The sequence below is a fragment of the Sapajus apella genome, unplaced genomic scaffold (assembly GCF_009761245.1).
Source record: "Sapajus apella isolate SASKATOON/1434 unplaced genomic scaffold, GSC_monkey_1.0 scaffold74, whole genome shotgun sequence".
Taxonomy (NCBI): domain Eukaryota; kingdom Metazoa; phylum Chordata; class Mammalia; order Primates; family Cebidae; genus Sapajus; species Sapajus apella.
Genome location: NW_022437014.1, coordinates 1359957 through 1379285, shown reverse-complemented (window position 1 = coordinate 1379285; position 19329 = coordinate 1359957). Strand labels below are relative to the sequence as shown.

The 19329-nt window shown below is 43.2% G+C and overlaps 2 protein-coding genes, 1 non-coding gene and 1 pseudogene across 5 annotated transcripts in view; 1 reads left to right on the top strand and 3 right to left on the bottom strand.

Moving 5' to 3' along the window:
* The window catches only part of LOC116531994 (DIS3-like exonuclease 1), a 21880-nt gene extending 16874 nt beyond the window's left edge, over positions 1–5006 (top strand). For 2 of the 3 annotated variants that reach the window (XM_032251034.1, XM_032251036.1), the window contains 4 exons: positions 66–244; positions 2369–2514; positions 4152–4326; positions 4418–5006. In XM_032251034.1, the coding sequence (XP_032106925.1) occupies positions 66–244; positions 2369–2514; positions 4152–4326; positions 4418–4726 (809 nt within the window). In that variant the 3' untranslated portion in view covers positions 4727–5006. Of the gene's footprint in view, positions 1–65; positions 245–2368; positions 2628–4151; positions 4327–4417 lie in introns of those variants that run through there. The other variant, XM_032251035.1, reaches the window with a different exon arrangement.
* A 1979-nt stretch (positions 5007–6985) lies between these two features.
* On the bottom strand, positions 6986–11696 carry TIPIN (TIMELESS interacting protein; the record flags this gene model as incomplete). The annotated part of the gene is given in 3 exon segments (XM_032251290.1): positions 6986–7647; positions 7649–7823; positions 11453–11696. Coding segments are annotated over 3 exon segments (477 nt in total), but the record flags the coding sequence as incomplete, so codon positions are not given.
* A 3519-nt stretch (positions 11697–15215) lies between these two features.
* Positions 15216–15332, bottom strand: LOC116532171 (annotated as a pseudogene).
* A 2164-nt stretch (positions 15333–17496) lies between these two features.
* Positions 17497–17632, bottom strand: LOC116532199. Its single transcript, XR_004260760.1, has one exon.
* Between the last annotated feature and the right edge of the window lie 1697 nt (positions 17633–19329).

Sequence of the window (19329 nt, the reverse complement as noted above, 5' to 3'; positions counted from 1 at the left end):
CAAAAAAAAAAAAAAAAAAAAAAAAAATTTCTCGTTTATGTTGATATTTTGCTTTCTTTTTGAAGGTCTCGCGTTAGATAAATATACTCACTTTACTTCTCCAATAAGAAGATATTCGGATATTGTCGTACACCGCTTGTTATTGGCAGCCATTTCAAAAGAAAAGAAAATGGAAATTAAGGGAAATTTGTTCAGCAACAAAGATCTTGAGGAATTATGCAGACATATCAACAACAGAAACCGAGTAAGAGGGAATTTTCAAATTCTCTTACCTGTCATCTCTTGCTAACAGAGTATCTGCTTTATTGTGTGGTAGGGTGAAGTATCATACATTCTAACAAATTAAATTCCAGAATAATTCTAACTAGTGCTTTCATTACATTTGCAGATGTTCTCAGGTAACTTTTGTGGATTTGGGAGATTTGACAGTAGATGATTAGTGTTTTCCCCCAAAAGGTAGAAATATAAAGATTTACTGTAATCCCAGCATTTTGGGAGGCCGAGACAGACATATCACTTGAGGTCAGGAGTTTGAGAGAAGCCTGGCCAATATGGTAAAACCCCGACTCTACCAAAGCTATAAAAGACTAGCCGGGCGTGGTGGTGCGCCCCTGCAGTCCCAGCTACTCGGAGGGCTGAGGCAGGAGAATCGCTTGAATCCAGGAGGCAGAGGTTGCAGTGAGCTGAGATCGTGCCACTGTACTCCAGCCTGGTTGAGAGTGAGAATGCATCTTAAAAAAAAAAAAAAAAAAGATAGGGGCTGGGGACTGTAGCTCACGCCTGTAATCCTAGCACTTTGAAGGCCGAGGCGGGCGGATCACCTGAGGTCAGGGGTTCAAGACTAGCCTGGCCAACATGGTGAAACCCCGTCTCTACTAAAAATACAAAACATTAGCTGGGCATGGTGGCGTGTGCCTGTAGTCCCAGCTACTCGGGAGGCTGAGGCAGGAGAATTGCCTGAACCCAGGAGGCGGAGGGTGCAGTGAGCCAAGATCGCGCCATTGCACACCAGGCTGGGCACTCTGAGTGCAGAGTAAGACTCTGTTTCAAAAAAACAAGAGAAGACAGAAACATCCCCTGTCATCCTACTGCCCACGGCTAACCATTAATGACTCTAGACAGTGCTTAGATTTTTATTTATAAAAATATCATACGTGCCTGCTGCTTGAAATCCGCTTTTTTCCTGTAACTGAAATGTTATTGATAGCGTACCATGTTACATCATTCTTTGAAGCTGCTTTCTATTCTATTTCATATTACTAGTTGCTACAAGATTGCCCAGCATAGAACTAGACCATTGGGTAATGCAGGAAATTAGAAACTAACTACATGTTTAATGTAATTTCCTGTATCCAATGGTATAGTTGTCTGCTGTGCAATATTGTAGCACTAGCCATGCTGGATACTTAAATTAAAATTAGAAGTTTGGTTCCTCGGACATAGTGGTCACATTGCACATATTCAGTGGCGACTTGTGGTTGGTGACTACCTATAGGGCAACACAGGCAAAGGGCATTTCCATCATTGCAGAAAGTTCTGTTGGGCAGCACTGTTCTAGGCAATCCAATTTACAACCATCCTTGTGGATACACTTATACAGACATTTCAAATGATTGCCTGGATAAATTCCTAGAAATGGAATTGCTGAGCTGAAAGATATGCATGTACAAATGAAACCTTGAAAGGCCAGCTGCGGCGGCTCACACCTATAATCCCAGCACTTTCAAGGCCAAGGCGGTTAGATCACCTGAGGTCAGGAGTTCGAGACGAGCCTGGCCAACATGATGACACCCCATTTCTACTAAAAATACAAAAATTAGCGAGGCCTGGTGGTGCACGTCTATAATCCCAGCTACTCGGAAGGCTGAGGCAGGAGAATTGCTTGAACCCAAGAGGCGGAGGTTGCAGGAAGCCAAGATCATGCCATTGCACTCCAGCCTGGCCTACAGAGTGAGACTCCATCTCAAAAAAAAGAAGAAACTTTTGATACATATTACTAAATTGTCTTCCTTATCAGTAATGCTAATTCATACATCCACCGGTAGAGTTTTGGTATAACAGGCTTGAAAAGAAAGGCAAGTAAGACATGTGTGATACTTTTCCTGTTCCCAAGATGGACATGTCCCCAATTTGCTGACCCTTAATTTCTATAAACTATAAATGGGTTTCATTTTATAAAATAATTCATTTTCTAAGACATTTTGAGGAGATAATACTAGATGGTTAAGTTCTCACAAAAATTACACAACAGAGAACAATTTTCATATTAACAGTTTTACAGAATCTCACCTTTGAATGAATATGAATTTCTTTTCTTCGGGAAATGCCAGGGGAGTGTTATAATGCTTTGGAGTTGTGCTTCTTATAGGCAGCACAGCATTCTCAGAAGCAGTCTACTGAGCTCTTCCAGTGCATGTACTTCAAAGACAAAGACCCTGACACCGAGGAGCGTTGCATATCTGATGGAGTTATTTATTCAATTCGAACAAATGGTGTGCTTGTATTTATACCAAGGTATGTTACATCCAATGCAATGACGCATACGAAATCATAAACTAAAAGTATAGAATACAAACCGTATATTAGATATTATTTATTAAACTATTTAAACAGGCTGGGCGCGGTGGCTCATGCCTGTAATCCCAGCACTTTGGGAGGCCAAGGCAGGCAGATCACAAGATCAGGAGTTCAAGACTAACCTGACCAACATGGTGAAACCCCATCTCTACTAAAAATCCAAAAATTAGCCAGGCATGGTGGCACGCACCTATAATCCCAGCTACTAAGGAGGCTGAGGCAGGAGCATCACTTGAACCCGGGAGGCAGATTTTGTAGTGAGCTGAGATTGCACAGCTGCACTCCAGCCTGAGCAATAGAGCAAGACTCCATCTCAGAAAAATAAAAAAACTAAAAAAAAATTTTAAGCAACTTGTTATCATATGTACATAATGTAATGTATAATTCAGAATATAAATGTCAAGATTGGAGGCTAGGTGCAGTGGCTTACGCCAGTAATCCCAGCACTTTGGGAGGCTGAGATGGGTGGATCACCTGAGGTCAGGAGTTCAAGACCAGCCTGGCCAACATGGAGAAACTCCATCTCTACTAAAAATACAAAAGTTAGCCAGGCATGGTGGTGCGTGCCTATAATCCCAGCTACTCGGGAGGCTGAGGCAGGAGAATTGCTTGAACCCAGGAGGCAGACGTTGCAGTGAGCCAAGATTGTGCCACTGCACTCCAGCCTGGGCGACAGGGCAAGACTCTGTCTCAAAAAAAAAAAAAAAGATTGGAATACATATATATATATATATATTCATCTGTATCCATTTTAGGGTCTTTCTAATCCAGCAAAACACTTTGTTTCCATCTGCTAAGGTGAAATAAATTCTTGGAGGTAAACCACAGGAAAAGTGATTTGTTTTTAATCTAGGAGAAAAACTAGTATTCTAAGATAAGCATATAAGATCTGTGTACAGTCAGGCACAGTGGCTCACGCCTGTAATCCCAGCATTTTGGGAGGCCAAAGCAGGCGGATCATGAGGTCAAGAGATCGAGACCATCCTGGCCAACATGATGAAACCCCGTCTCTACTAAACGACAAAAAAAAAAAAAAATGAGCGGGCCGGGTGCGGTGGCTCAAGCCTGTAATCCCAGTACTTTGGGAGGCCAAGGTGGGTGGATCACGAGGTCAAGAGATCGAGACCATCCTGGTCAACATGGTGAAACCCCGTCTCTACTAAAAATACAAAAAAATCAGCTGGGCATGGTGGTGCGTGCCTGTAATCCCAGCTACTCAGGAGGCTGAGGCAGGAGAATTGCCTGAACCCAGGAGGCGGAGGTTGCGGTGAGCCGAGATCGCGCCATTGCACTCCAGCCTGGGTAACAAGAGCGAAACTCTGTCTCAAAAAAAAAAAAAAAAAAAATGAGCTGGGTGTGGTGGTGCACGCCTGTAGTCCCAGCTCCTCAGGAAGGCTGGGGCAGGGGAATTATTTGAACCCGGGAGGGAGAGGTTGCAGTGAGCTGAGATTGCGCCACTGCACTCCAGCCTGGCGCCTGGCAACAAAACAAGACTCTGTCTCAAAAAAAAAAAAAAAAAGATCTGTGTACTAAGAATACATTGTCTCTGGATTTATATTCTGGCCAAAATATAGGTTTGGGATTAAAGGTGCTGCTTATCTAAAAAATAAAGATGGTTTAGTCATCTCATGTGGCCCAGACAGCCGTTCTGAATGGAAACCAGGATCCCTTCAACGATTTCAAAACAAAATTACCTCTACTACAACAGATGGGGAATCTGTTACATTCCATTTGTTTGACCATGTAACCGTAAGTCTGTATTTCTATTAAGTATTATTAATATTTTAAACGTAAAGAACAAATAGTATGATTTAGTAATGTATTTTCTTCTCTATGCTAGGTAAGAATATCTGTACAGGCCTCACGCTGCCATTCTGATACCATCCGACTTGAAATAATAAGTAACCAACCATACAAGTTACCAAATACAGAGCTTTTTCACCAGGGTTCCCCCTTGCTGAAGAGTGAGTTAGTGAAAGAAGTAACTAAATCTGTGGAAGAAGCTCAGCTTGCCCAAGAAGTCAAAGTAAACATCATTCAGGAAGAATATCAAGAATATTGTCAAACAAAGGGAAGGAGCCTGTATGCACTTCTGGAGGAGATAAGGGACCTGGCCCTCCTGGACGTTTCAAACAATTACGGAATATGAAGGACTCTGACTGCACTAAGAGCTGCCACGTGAATGTTTTACAGTCTTCAAACCTAACATTTAATGTGTGTCACTCTAGTCGATCAGGACTGGGTGGCTATTTTACATACATGTAAAATGTTCTCTCACTCATTAAACTCGCATTAAATTAAGTATAATTAGGTCACTTTTTAAACTGAGTTTTCAGGAATGAGTGGATAGTAAGTGGTGGCTCTGCAGATCGCTAGCCCCTTTTTAGTAATTTTAATAAACCCAAAATTATTGGTTATCTTGTCTCAAATCAGCTCTTTCAAATGTTTTATTTTTCCAGTAATTACGAATCCATTTGGGTCATAGGACAAATGGATTTTGACATCTGTCCGATAATTTTCAGTCACTTGATAGTAAGACTTAGTCCTGAGTCCACCTCTCCACTTAAAAACCCCTGTTTCCTATTTGACACAACCCTTCCCTGCTGTCTCCAGTACTAGTTGGGAATAGGACACAGGGCGGGTGGTAGGGTGTGCAGGGAAAGTTCTACGTCACAGGCCTCCCTTCCCACCCTCCCACTTGGATGAGGTACACTGACCTTCCCCTTGTTGGAAACATGTTACTTTGCCAGCAAACCCCCTACTAGAAAAATTAACTCTTGGCTGCGCACTGTGGCTCACACCTATAATCCCAGCACTTTGGGAGGCCGAAGCAGGTGGATCATGAGGTCAGGAGTTCAAGACCAGCCCGGCCAAGATGGTGAAACCCTGTCTCTACTAAAAATACAAAAAAATTAGCCAGCCATGGTCACGGGTGCCTGTAATCCCAGCTACCTGGGAGCCTGAGGCGAAGAATTGCTTGAACCTGGAAGGTGAAAGTTACAGTGAGCCGAGATCACCCCACTGCACTCCAGCCTGGGCAACAGAGTGAAACTCTATCAAAAAAAATTAGCTCTTCTTTCTGTTATTTAATATAGTTTTGTGAGGGTAGAGAGAAGCAGGAATAGGCCCTCTTGAGGAAGCAGTTTCTGTAGGCATTGGTGGCACCTTGAAACTGCTCTCAGTCGGGCGCGGTGGCTCACGCCTGTAATCCCAGCACTTTGGGAGGCTGAGGCGGATGGATCACGAGGTCAAGAGATCGAGACCATCCTGGTCAACATGGTGAAACCCCGTTTCTACTAAAAATACAAAAAATCAGCTGGGCATGGTGGCTCGTGCCTGTAATCCCAGCTACTTAGGAGGTTGAGGCAGGAGAATTGCCTGAACCCAGGAGGCAGAGGTTGCGGTGAGCCGAGATCGCGCCATTGCACTCCAGCCTGGGCAACAAGAGCGAAACTCCGTCTCAAAAAAAAAAAAAAGAAAGAAAGAAACTGCTCTCCATCTTCTAGCTGATCCCCTAATAGCTGTAGTTAGCCACAGTTCTCCTGATACACATGCCTCGTGGCCCATCCCTGTGGCAGTTTCCAGCAGGCCCACAGTCCCCTCCCCTGCCCCATCCCAGATGTTCTCCCTGTGCTCAACTTCCTGGCTTTTCAATCAAACCATCTTTTTTACTCCCTATCCCCACCTGAAGTCAGAAACCCTGAAGAAAAGATGCCTGCCTGTCCTGGCTTTGTAGATGGAAGCCACTACAGCACCATCATTCTCCCCTTTCCCCAAGGGAAAAGGAGGTGAGAGGCCAAGTGCCAGGGAAGATCACCTGAGGCCAGGAGTCCAGGACCAGCCTGGTCAATGCAGAGAGACACCATCTCTACAAAAATTAAAAAATTAGCCAGGCATAATGATACATGCCTGCAGTCACAGCTACTTGGGAAGCTAAGGCAAGAGAACAGCTTGGGCCCCAGGACTTTCAGGCTGCAGTGAGTTAGAATTGGGCCACTAAGTGACAGTGAGACCTTCTCTCTCTCTCTCTCTCTCTCTCTCTCTCTCTCTCCTCTCTCACACACACACACACACACACTATAGTGGTGAGAGAGTGGGGTGGGAGATGGGAGAGCCTTTCCTAATGCTAACCTTTCTTATTTGTAATTACCCCTCTACCTGGCAGGAAGAACTCCAATCAGGTCTTCTCACAATTTGGCCCGAACGCTTCTAGCCTCAAAATCAGCATTCCTAAAATCTCCCTTATCCCCTCAATCATTATTTGTCATTATTGTACATGTGCTTACCCATACTTGGAATCTCCTCCACCAAATGCAGTCTATCCTATGAATCCTCCTTAGATGCTGTGTTCCCCATGATACTTCGCAAGCTTCACTCCAATTAGTCAGTAAGTTACCGAAAAACATTCTTTGAACTACCCTGTTTCCTATGAGGACCAGGCAGTAATCAGCCTTTCATGTGACCTTTTAAGTATTAAAACAATTCCTTAAAAAACATGCAAAAGCCTTGTATTTACCAAAAGTATAAACTCCAGAACTAAATAGCAATGAAAACCTTCCATAAAGCCTGTAGATAGCTTTTAAGATAATTTTTACTTCCTTGAAAAAAATACATTAATATTGAATATATATGTACATGTTAAAACTTCACCCAGGTGACTCTGGATACACTGTCCATGGGTTAGCCCTGCTCTGCAAAGAGCAGTAAAAAACAAAAACAAAACCTCCCAACTTAGTGAAAACAAGGCATTCAATAACAGATGAACAGCAGAAGAAGCTGCTTATTACCGACTAACCATTTTATGAAGAAATACCTACATAAAAACAAACACTAAAGAGAACAGATTTAACTAAAGGGACAAACGTAAACAAATACCAGATTACCAGATGTTAAACAAAAATCTGTAAAAATTTTTTACTACCTAAGGATTTCCACTCAAATAAGAAAAATGCATAGTAACACCAAGCTTGCAGGAGGGTGAGTTAACAGACACATTTACTCTTAATGGAAACCTAACCAGCTTCCGTAGTATTTCTGGATGACGCATCAAGTTACTGTTGCACATTTTTAAGATTGGTCCAGCAGTGTTTCCCCTAATTTTAATTCCTCCTCTACATTTAAAGTATTAGTATGATTACATGAATTGTCTAGAATGTCTTCTTTTAATCCATTTGACTCCTCCTTTTGATCCTCATCCGTATTAAGCTCTTCAACTGTCTGTGCCCTGGGTGTGTTCATTAACATATCTGAAAGAAATCATACCATTATTCATTATAAGTACCTGATCCAATCTTACCACATAAGAACAAACCTCTACAAAAGCTTAGTTTAGTAAAATAAAATCTATGATCACTTAATGACGATCACTTTCTTCTAAATAAACCTTTTTCTTATTTTTTGAGATGGAGTCTCGCTCTGTCATCTGGCTGAAGCGCAATGGCGCAATCTCGGCTCACTCCAACCTCTGCCTCCTGGGTTTAAGCGATTCTCCTGCCTCAGCCTCCCAAGTAGCTGGGATTACAGGCGCCCACCACCACACCCAGCTAATTTTTGTATTTTTAGTAGAGACGGGGTTTCACTATGTTGGCCAGGCTGGTCTCGAACTTTTGACCTCGGGTGATCCGCCCACCTCAGCCTCCCAAAGTGCTAGGATTACCGGCATGAGCCACCATGCCTGGCCAATAAACCCATGTTTATACATGTATAAGATCCATTTGAAATGTAAAAGAGGCCAGGTCCAATCCAAACACTTTGGGAGGCTGAGGTGGGAGAATCATTTGATCTCAGGAGTTCAAGACTAGCCTGGGCCACATAGTGAGACCCCCATCTCAACAAAACAAAAAAAAAAATTAGCTGGGTGTGGTGGTGAACTGTGATCACACCACTGCACTCCAGCCTGAGTGACAAAGTGAGACCCTGTCGCCAAAAAGAAAAAAAGCAAAAGGATTTTGAATGTTATTAAACTCACATTCTTGGATCATAGTCAAATTTAACTGTTGTCATTCAAAATCAAAACTACTCCTGGCCGGGCACAGTGGATCATACCTGTAATCTCAACATTTTGGGAGGCCAAGGCAGACAGATCACTCAAGGCCAGGAATTCGAGACCAGCCTGGCCAATAAGGTGAAACCCCATCTCTACAAAAAATACAAAACTTAACCGGGTGTGGTGAAGCACGCCTGTAATCCCAGCTACTTGGGAGGCTAAGGCAGGAGAATCACTTGAACTTGGGAGGTGGAGGCTGCAGTGAGCCGAGATCAGCCACTGCACCCCAGCCAGGGTGACACAGCAAGGCTACATCTTAAAAAAAAAAAAAAAAGCAAAACTACGAGAAAGAGGTCTAATAAAAATGAAACACGTTTACGTTGTATGTCAGAGTGATCCATAAGAAACTTTAAGGTACTTATTTCCATTTGGATAAATTTTAAGTTGTATATGATAAACAAAAGGTGAGCTTTAAATACCAATTGCCACAGCAAAGAAGCCACTGCCATCAAGAATAATGCTATCTTCATGTAATGTTTCACATGGTACTAATAAAACATCCAAGTATAAAGAAAAAGTAAATTCAGCCCGGTGCGGTGGCTAATGTCTGTAATCCCAGCACTTTGGGAGGCTAAGATGGGTGGATCATGAGGTCAGGAGTTTGAGACCAGCCTGGCCAACACAGTGAAATCCTATCCCTACTAAAAATACAAAAATTAGCCGGATGTGGTGACACCACTCAGGAGGAGGAGCCTACTCAGGAAGCTGGGGCAGGGTTATTGCTTGAACCTGGGAAACCTGGGAGGCAGAGGCTGCAGTGAGCCAAGATCACACCACTGCACTCCAGCCTGGTCTATAGAGTGAGACTCCATCTCAAAAAAGAAAAAGAAAATTCATCCTAACTGAAAAAAAAAAAGGTAGCCAAAATAATTTTCACTTGAAAATTTTAATATACTGGCTGTATCTTTTTTTTTGAGACAAAGTTTCGCTCCTGTTGCCTAGGCTAGAGTATTAGGTAATGGCGCCATCTCAGCTCACCACAACCTCCGTCTCCTGGGTTCAAGCAATTCTCCTGCCTCAGCCTCCTGAGTAGCTGGGATTATAGGCATGCGTCACCACACACTGCTAATTTTATATTTTTAAGTAGAGATGGGGTTTCTCCACGTTGGTCAGGCTGGTCTCGAACTCCCAACCTCAGGTGATCTGCTCGCCTTAGCCCCTCAAAATGCTGAGATTACAGGTGTGAGCCACCGCACCCAATCCGGGTGAAGCTTCTTTTACAACATGGTATCTACTTATTATTTTTTGTAGAGACAGGGTCTACGTTGCCCAAGTTGGTCTTGAACTTCCAGGCTCAAGTGATCTGCTGCCTCAGCCTCCCAAAGCGCTGGGATTACAGGCAAGAGCAACTGTACTGGGCCTATAATTCTTATTTTTCCATTTTGAAAGGAAAAACTGAATTGGAAATTGAGAAAAATATATGCAGTCCGCTTACTTCATTCAAAACCAGCTTGCAATTCTTTCTAAATATAGTTTTAACGAACTTGGTTATGTAGTTTCCAAACCCACAATCTGTGTTAAAAACAGCAAATTTATATCCTGATATTACTGGTATTCAGAAAGAAAGAAAAAAAAAAAAAAAAAAAACCAGCAAATTGAGGCCAGGTCCAGTGACTCATACCTGTAATCCCAGCACTTTGGGAGGCCAACACTGGAGGACTGCTTGAGACCAGAAGTTCAAGGCTGCAGTGAGTCAAGATCACACCACTGCACTCTAGCCAGGGTGACAGATTGAGAACATTTCTAAAAATAGTCATAATAATATATTTTTAAATAAACCTAATTTTCAGGCAGTTTTAGAAGTGAGATGGGGATGCTCTACAGGTGGGCAAATTAAGAAGCTACTTTTAAGTACAGCTAACAAGTGACAAAACACAAGAAAAAGCATTTTTGGGGGGGAGAGAGGGACGGAGTCTCACTCTGTCACCCAGGTTGGAGTGTAGTGGCGTGATCTCAGCTCACTGCAGCCTCCACCTCCCAGGTTCAAGTGATTCTCCTGCCTCAGCCTCTGGAGTAGCTGGGATGAGCAGTGGTGCAATCTCAGCTTCCTGCAACCTCCACCTCCCAGGTTCAAGTGATTCTCCTGCCTCAGCCTCCCGAGTACCTGGGATTACAGGCACACACCACCATGCCCGGCTAATTTTCATATTTTTAGTAGAGATGGGGTTTTACCATGTTGGCCAGGATGGTCTCAATTTCCTGACCTCATGATCCACCCGCCTTAGCCTCCCAAAGTACTGGGATTACAGGCATGAGCCAATTCGCCTGGCCTCTTTTGTTTATTTATTTATTTATTTTTGAGACGGAGTTTTGCCCTTGTCGCCCAGGCTGCAGCGCAATGGGACAATCTAAGCTCACTGCAACCTCCACCTCTTGGGTTCAAGCAATTCTCCTGCCTCAGCTTCCCAAGTAGCTGGGATGACAGGCGCACATCACTATGCCTAGTTAATTTTTATATTTTTAGTAGAGACAGGGTTTCACCATGTTGGCCAGGTCAGCCTTGAATGCCTGACCTCAGGTGATCCTCCCACCTAGGCCTTCCAAAGTGCTGGGATTACAGGCATGAGCCACTGTGCCCAGCCAAGTGATTAAAGTAATTTTTTAAGAGGTACTCGGCTATCCAGAAAACCATCGTGGATTTATTCTTTGAGGAACACACACATTGTCTCTCTTCTCTCACACTCATTGTCTGTAAAATATACATAAACTTAGTATCACACTTTTCTACTCCTAGAAGTATTTTATTTTGGGGGCCAGCAACGAAGTTAAAATTTCTAACATATCCTTGATATATTAACAGTAGCACATAAAATCTGGCATAAAATTTACCATTTCCTAGGGACTGAGTATTACTCAGCAGCTTTGCCTGCCTTCTTTCCAAGGCCAGTTGTTTATTTCTCTCAATTCTTTGTTGTTGCTCTTCTGTTAGGCTTTTACTTGATTCAGAAGCAAACATCTCACTTTCAGATGAGTTTGTCAAAAAGGGATCTAATTCACTAGCAGTTACATCATGTTCATTATTTTCCATAACTTCACCTGCAGCCGAAAAGAAAAAGTTAGTACACCTGTAGTGTTAGACTAGTTAGAGAAGGGCTTTTCACTGAAAAAGGATTTAAAGTGGCAAGGTGCCAGACCCGAAGAAACAATTTGTGAGGTATAAGAATGTTGTGAATACATGCTCGATTCAAACAAGTAAGAAATATGTATAAATCACTTTGAAGAAGCATGTTAAGTCAAATGAAAATACAATTTAAAATATACATGAAAGGAAACAAAAGTTATTGGTTGTAATTAGAGATATTTTATGCTTGGTCTAATAAAATAGCTTAAAGAATCCAAACCACATTCTTGTTCTATATTAAACCATTTCAATAGTTTGCCACAATGTCTATATGGGAAAAGGTAATTTTATTTTTGAGTTGGGAGTTTCACTCTTGTCACCCAGGCTAGAGTGCAATGGCTTGATCTTGGCTCACTGAAACCTCCACCTCCCAGGTTCAAGCAATTCTCCTACATCAACCTCCTGAGTAGCTGGGATTACAGGTGCCTGCCACGACACCCAGCTAGTTTTTGTATTTTTAATAGAAACAGGGTTTCACCATGTTGGCCAGGCTGGTCTCAAACTCCTGACATCAGGTGATCCACCTGCCTCAGCTTCCCAAAGTGCTGCAATTAATTACAGGTGTGACCCACCACGCCTGACCAGTAAAAAGTAATTTTATGTAGGACATTATCTTTTGTGGTGTAAAACAGACAAATGAAAAATGAAAAGTTTAAAAATCTATGGATATATTTCCAAATTAATTTTTTTAAATTCAGTGTGGTGTACATTACAAGTATTAAATTCTTAAAGTCCTGTAAACCAGTTAACTCAAGGTAGGATGTCTCCAAATGATCTACAGTAGTATAGAAAGTAAATAATAGATCTTCCATTTATATTTTATTTAAGAATTAAGAAAAACTATGTTTTACTAACATATTTAAAGTAAGACTGGCAGTGGTTAACTGTCCCTTGTCCTTATGACAGAGTTACTGTCTGATTTGTGAGCCACTCTATAGGCAAGATCCATATTGCAAAAGGGTAGAGAATGGGGCCCCCACTCAATTTACAATTTCAGACATACAGCTATTTCTGATTACCCAGTCAAGTAAACTGATGGATTTCATCTTACTTTAACCAAACAACCCCAGCAAAATGCACAAGTGGTAACTTAAAAAGATGGCTGGACACAGTGGCTGACACCTGGAATCCCAGTACTTTGGAAGGCTGAGGTGGGCGAATCACGACGTCAGGAGTCTGAGACCAGCCTGGCCAACAGAGTGAAACCCTGTTTCTTCTAAAAATAGAAAAACTTAGCTGGGCATGGTGGCAGGCCCCTGTAATCCCAGCTACTCGAGAGGCTGAGGCAGGAGAATCACTTGAACCCAAGAGAGGGAGGCTGCAGTGAGCTGAGATGGCGCCACTGCACTCCAGCTGGGGCAACAATTCGAGACTCCGTCACCAAAAAAAAAAAAAAAAAAAAAAAGATTCTACAAGGTGGCTGAAGCCTGTAATCCCAGCACTTTGGAAGGCCGAGGTGGGTGGATAACAAGATCAGGAGTTCAAGACAAGCCTGGCCAAGATGGTAAAACCTTGTCTCTAATAAAAGTACAAAAATTAGCTGGGTGTGGTGGCAAACTCCTGTAATCCCAACTACTTAGGAAGCTGAGGCAGAAGACTTGCTTGAACCAGGGAAGCAGAGGTTGCAGTGAGCCAAGGTCATGCCACTGCACTCTAGCCTGAGTGACAGAGCAACACTCCATCTCAAAAAAAAAAAGATTCTACGAAATAACAAAATGCCTGTAGGTAGAACAGAAGCACAAGGAAAAAATAAAACAGCAAAGCTGACACTTTACTTTCTATTTGTATCATCCACATGATGAAATTAAAAAAATAAATAAACCTGGCCGGGCGCGGTGGCTCAAGCCTGTAATCCCAGCACTTTGGGAGGCCGAGGTGGGTGGATCACGAGGTCAAGAGATCGAGACCATCCTGGTCAACATGGTGAAACCCCGTCTCTACTAAAAATACAAAACATTAGCTGGGCATGGTGGTGTGTGCCTGTAATCCCAGCTACTCAGGAGGCTGAGGCAGGAGAATTGCCTGAACCCAGGAGGCGGAGGTTGCGGTGAGCCGAGATCGCACCATTGCACTCCAGCCTGGGTAACATGAGTGAAACTCCGTCTCAAAAAAAAAAATAAATAAAATAAAATAAAATAAATAAACCCAATCATATCTGACAAGTTGGTCAAACAATTCAGGTCACCATTTGAAATGTGTTTATATATATTATCCTTGTTCTATGTATATATTATGCCTTGAGATATTAGCTAATTATAGAAAAATACCATAATTTAAAAAACATTTAAAACATAAAGACAAAGCTTTACAATTATTTCAATGAGATTTAAAAATCATATGCTACTTAATTCAGCCTTTTACAATCAAACTCCCTTTTAAGGTTTCTTCCTTAGTAGTGAAAATGAAAAGCCACTTTTCCTTCCTGACATGAAAAAAAATGAAGCAAGAAACTAAAATGGCTTCTATTGTCAGGAAATACCGATACAGTACATGTATGAAACACTGATGAAGCAGTTAAAAAATAAGCATTAGAACCACTTATGAGCCGGGCATAGTGGTCATGCCTATAATCCCAGCACTTTGGGAGGCTAGGTGGCAAGGGGTAGATCACCTGAGGTCAGGAGTTCAAGACCAGCCTGGTCAACATGGAGAAAGCCCATCTCTACTAAAAATACAAAATTAGGGCCGAGCACCGTGGCTCACACCTGTAATCCCAAGACTTTGGCAGGCCAAGGCAGGTGGAACACAAGGTCACAAGGTGAGACCATCCTGAGCAACATGGTGAAACCCCATCTCTACTAAAAATACAAAAAAATTAGCGGGATGTGGTGGCGGGCGCCTGTAGTCCCAGCTACTCAGGAGGCGGAAGTTGCGGTGAGCCGAGATCATGCCATTGCACTCCAGCCTGGGCAACGAGAACGAAACTCCGTCTCAACGAAAAAGAAAAAAAAAAAAGAAAAACCACTTATGAAACATACGGGGTTTTTAGGTCAGGCTCGCTGGCTCACACCTATAATGCCAGCACTTTGAGACGCTGAGGCGGGCAAATCACGAGGCCAAGGGATGGAGACCAACCTGGCCAACATGGTGAAACCCTGTCTCTACTAAAAATACAAATATTTGTCAGGCGTGGTGGCATGTGCCTGTAGTCCCAGCTACTCAGGAGGCTGAAGCAGGAGAATCAATTGACCCCAGGAAGCAGAGGTCACAGTGAGCCAAGATCATGCCATTGCACTCCAGCCTGGGCAAAAGGAGTGCAACTCCGTCTCAAAAAAAAAAAAAAAGATAAATTAACGTGGACCATTCAGAAAATTACAAGCATGCGGAAATACAGGGTACAAATAAGAGAATTGAATCTGAGATTTTTGTTTGTTGTGCGATATACTGCATTTGTATCTTAATAGTCCCCCAAATTTTTTCATCAGCCACCACAAAAGTGAAAATGTTTTTTTTTTTTTTTTTTTTTTTTAAGGCCTACAGCACCTGGTATTCCCAGGCGGTCTCCCATCCAAGTACTAACCAGGCCCAACCCTGCTTTGCTTGAGATCTGACGAGATCGGGTGTGTTCAGGGTTGTATGGCCATAGACGTGAAAATGTTTTGGCCATTTTGTTTATTAAATACATTTACTTCTGTACTGATATAATTTGTAATGTACTTTTTTTTTTTTTTGAGACAGTCTCATTCTGTCATCCAGCCTGGAGTACAGTGGTACAATCTCGGCTCACTGCAACCTCCGCCTCCTGAGTTCAAGTGTTTCTCCTGCCTCAGCCTCTCAGAAGCTGGAATTATAGCTGTGCATCACCATACCCAGCTAATTTTTTGTATTTTTAGTAGAGACAGGGTTTCATCACGTTGGCCAGGCTGGTCTCCAACTCCTTATCTCAGGTGATCTGCCTGCCTCGGCCTCCCAAAATGCTGGAATTACAGCTGCGAGCCAGTGAGCCACTGCACAAGGCCTAAATTTCATTTTTGCAGTGACAGGATCTCACTATATTGCCCAGGCTGGTCTCTATCTCCTGGCCTCAGTCTGCCTTGGTCTCCCAACGTGCTGGGATTACAGGTGTGAGCCACTGTGCTTGGCCTCCAGCTGTTCCTTGGACATCTCAGGCACACTTCTATTCTAAGGCTTTTGTATTATTACGCTCTGCCTGGAACATTCTTCCCTTGTACCCCTCAACTCTGTATGACTGTCTTACAGTCTTCAAACTGCTCAAATGACAACTCAGTGAAGCCTCCCCACTTCACTGTTGCAGTTGAATCTACACTCCCATCGTTTCTGACTCCCCTGTGCTGTTTCCTTTTTCATTGCACTTAATTCCTTTTAATTTTTTTATAGTTTACTAATGTTTTAGTTTGTCTTTACAATGATGACATCCTGTAACACACTGAATATTTCTGGCTTTAGCTTCTTTGCCATAATCACTTGCCAATGACCGTTGGAGTAAATAAATTTCATGTATACTTCTTTTTTTGAGAGAGAGTTTCACTCTTGTTGCCCAGGTTGGAGTGCAATGGCACCATCTTGGCTCACCGCAACCTCCACCTCCTGGGTTCAAGCGATCCTCCTGTCTCAGCCTCCTGAGTAGCTGGGATTACAGGCATCCGCCCTCACGCCCAGCTAATTTTGTATTTTTTACTAGAGACGGGGTTTCTCCAGGTTGGTCAGGCTGGTCTCGAACTCCTGACCTCAGGTGATCCGCCTGCCTCCGCCTCCCAAAGTGCTGGAATTACAGGTATGAGCCACCACACCCGGCCTCATGTGTACTCCTAATTTTTAAAAATTTCATTTTAGCCGGGCGCGGTGGCTCAAGCCTGTAATCCCAGCACTTTGGGAGGCCGAGGCGGGTGGATCACAAGGTCAAGAGATAGAGACCATCCTGGTCAACATGGTGAAAGCCCATCTCTACTAAAAATACAAAACATTAGCTGGGCATGGTGGCACGTGCCTGTAATCCCAGCTACTCAGGAGGTTGAGGCAGGAGAATTGCCAGAACCCAGGTGGCAGAGGTTGCAGTGAGCCGAGATCGCGCCATTGCATTCCAGCCTGGGTAACAAGAGCGAAACTCCATCTCAAAAAAAAAAAAAAAAATTTTCATTTTATTTACTTATTTATTTTTGAGGTAGGGTCTCACTCTGTCGCCCAGGGAAGAGCACAGTGGCGTGCATGATCACAGCTCTCCGAAACTTCAACCTCCCAGGCTTAAGCAATCTTCCCACCTCATTCAGCCCCCTGAGTAGTTTGGCCTACAGGTGTGCCCCAACTGCCTGGCTAAGTTTTTTATTTCTTTGTAGAGACAGGGTCTCCCTATGTTTCACAGGCTGGTTCTAACTCCTAGGCCCATGTGCTCCACCCACCTCGACCTCCCAAACTGCAAGGATTAACAAGCCTGAGCCACTGAGCCTGCCCTTTTTTTTTTTTTTTTTTTTTTTTTACTGTTGTAGAATATAGAGCCTGAAATCCATGTTAATTTATACCTCTGCATAGGTGGCTCCCCCATCCAAAATCACCTCTGCCTGGCCTCTAATGTTCATTCAAAATACTTTTCTTTTTTAATTTCCTTTTTCTTCTTCCCACCCCCAAATCAAAATTCTTCTGAAACCTCCTTTGTGAAACTCTCCCTCCACCCCCAGGGAATGTAATATGCTCTCCTTTGCATCCCACCCTGTGACCTACTCATATCTCTAATTACAACACCTACCACACTACTGGCAACGTTGTATGTCATTAAAAGTTAAAATATAAAAACAAACATGTATGGATCCATCGCACAGAAAATCTGATAACTATACAGACTCTGTCGGCAGGAACCATCTGTTTTGATGTGTGTGACTGTCTATGGTTGCACTGTACAACTAACAAATGCAATCGATACCAGGAACAGTCACATAGATCTCACTCAAGTCCTATATCCAAGAGCTGCACTCTAAGTGAAATGCAAACTTTCATCAAATTATTTCGCCTAATTTTCCAGTATCACTTTATCCAATGGTGTATACATATATGAACATTTTATCTTGATATATGTTTTTATTAACAAATGCTATATACGATTGGGGGGTCACCAGAGTTCTCAAAAGCTCATATTCTACAACAAATTTGATGTACCAAGGCTTTTTTTTTTCAGACAGAGTCTCACTCTGTCACCCAGGGGGAGTGCAGCCACACAGTCTCAGCTCACTGCAACCTCCGTCTCCTGGATTCAAGCAACTCTCCTGCCTCGGCCTCCTGAGTAGCTGGGATTACAGGTATGCACCAACCCGTCCAGCTAATTTTTGCATTTTCAGTACAGACGCGGTCTCCCCATGTTGGCCAGGCTCGTCTCAAATTCCTGACCTCATGTGATCTGCCTGCCACCTCAGCCTCCCAAAGTGCTGGGATTATAGGCATGAGCCACTGTGCCCAATCCACTACCAAGGCATTTTAACATACCTATTTATTGTACTTTACCATACATTAATAAAATACACAATATCCAGTCCTATAATACTGCCTCCTCTAACTACTTATATTCTTTTTTTTTTTTTTTTTTTTTTCAGACAAGGCCTCACCCTATCCCCCAGGCTAGAATATGGTGGTGTGACCTGGTTCACTGCAGCCTTGAATTCCTGGGCTCAAGTGATCCTCCTGCCTCAACCTCCTGAGTACTTTTTAAAAATTTTTGGAGACTGAAGTCTCACTAGGTTACCCAGGCTGGTCTTAAACTCCAGGACTGAAATAATCCTCCCTCCATAGCCTCCCGAAGAACTGGGGTTGATCCAAAGGTAGTGCGTTATCTCCATTCACAGTCAGTTACAGATCAAACTCCTTGCTCTACTCTTTCCTCCCTTTTCAGTAGTGCACTTGACTAGTCATTTCTTTTTTTTTTTTTTTGAGATGAAGTTTCACTCTCGCTGCCTAGGCTGGAGTGTGCAATGTTGCGATCTCAGCTCACCGCAACCTCCACCTCCCAGGTTCAAGCAATTCTCCTGCCTCAGCCTCTCAAGTAGCTGGGACTACAGGCATGCACCACTATGCTCAGTTAATTTTGTATTTTTAGTAGAGATGGGGTTTCTCCATGTTGCTCAGGTTGGTCTTGAACTCCTCATCTCAGGTGATCCACCTGCCTCGGCCTCCCCAAAGTGCTGGGATTACAGGCGTGAGCCACTGTGTGCCCAGTCTTGACATGTCTTAAAAAAAATTAACAAGCTGGGCTCAGTAGCTCACACCTGTAATCCCAGAACTTTGAGAGGCTAAGGTGAGCAGATCACGAGGTCAGGAATTCAAGACCAGCCTGACCAAAATGGTAAAACCCCATCTCTACTAAAAAAAAAAAAGGCCAGGCTATAATCCCAGCACTTTGGGAGGCCGAGGCGGGTGGATCACGAGGTCAAGAGATTGAGACCATCCTGGTCAACAAGGTGAAACCCCATCTCTACTAAAAAAAAAATACAAAAATTAGCTGGGCATGGTGGCGCGTGCCTGTAATCCCAGCTACTCGGGAGGCTGAAGCAGGAGAATTGCTTGAACCCAGGAGGCGGAGGTTGCACTGAGTCGAGATAGTGCCATTGCACTCCAGCCTGGGTAACAAGAGCGAAACTCTGTC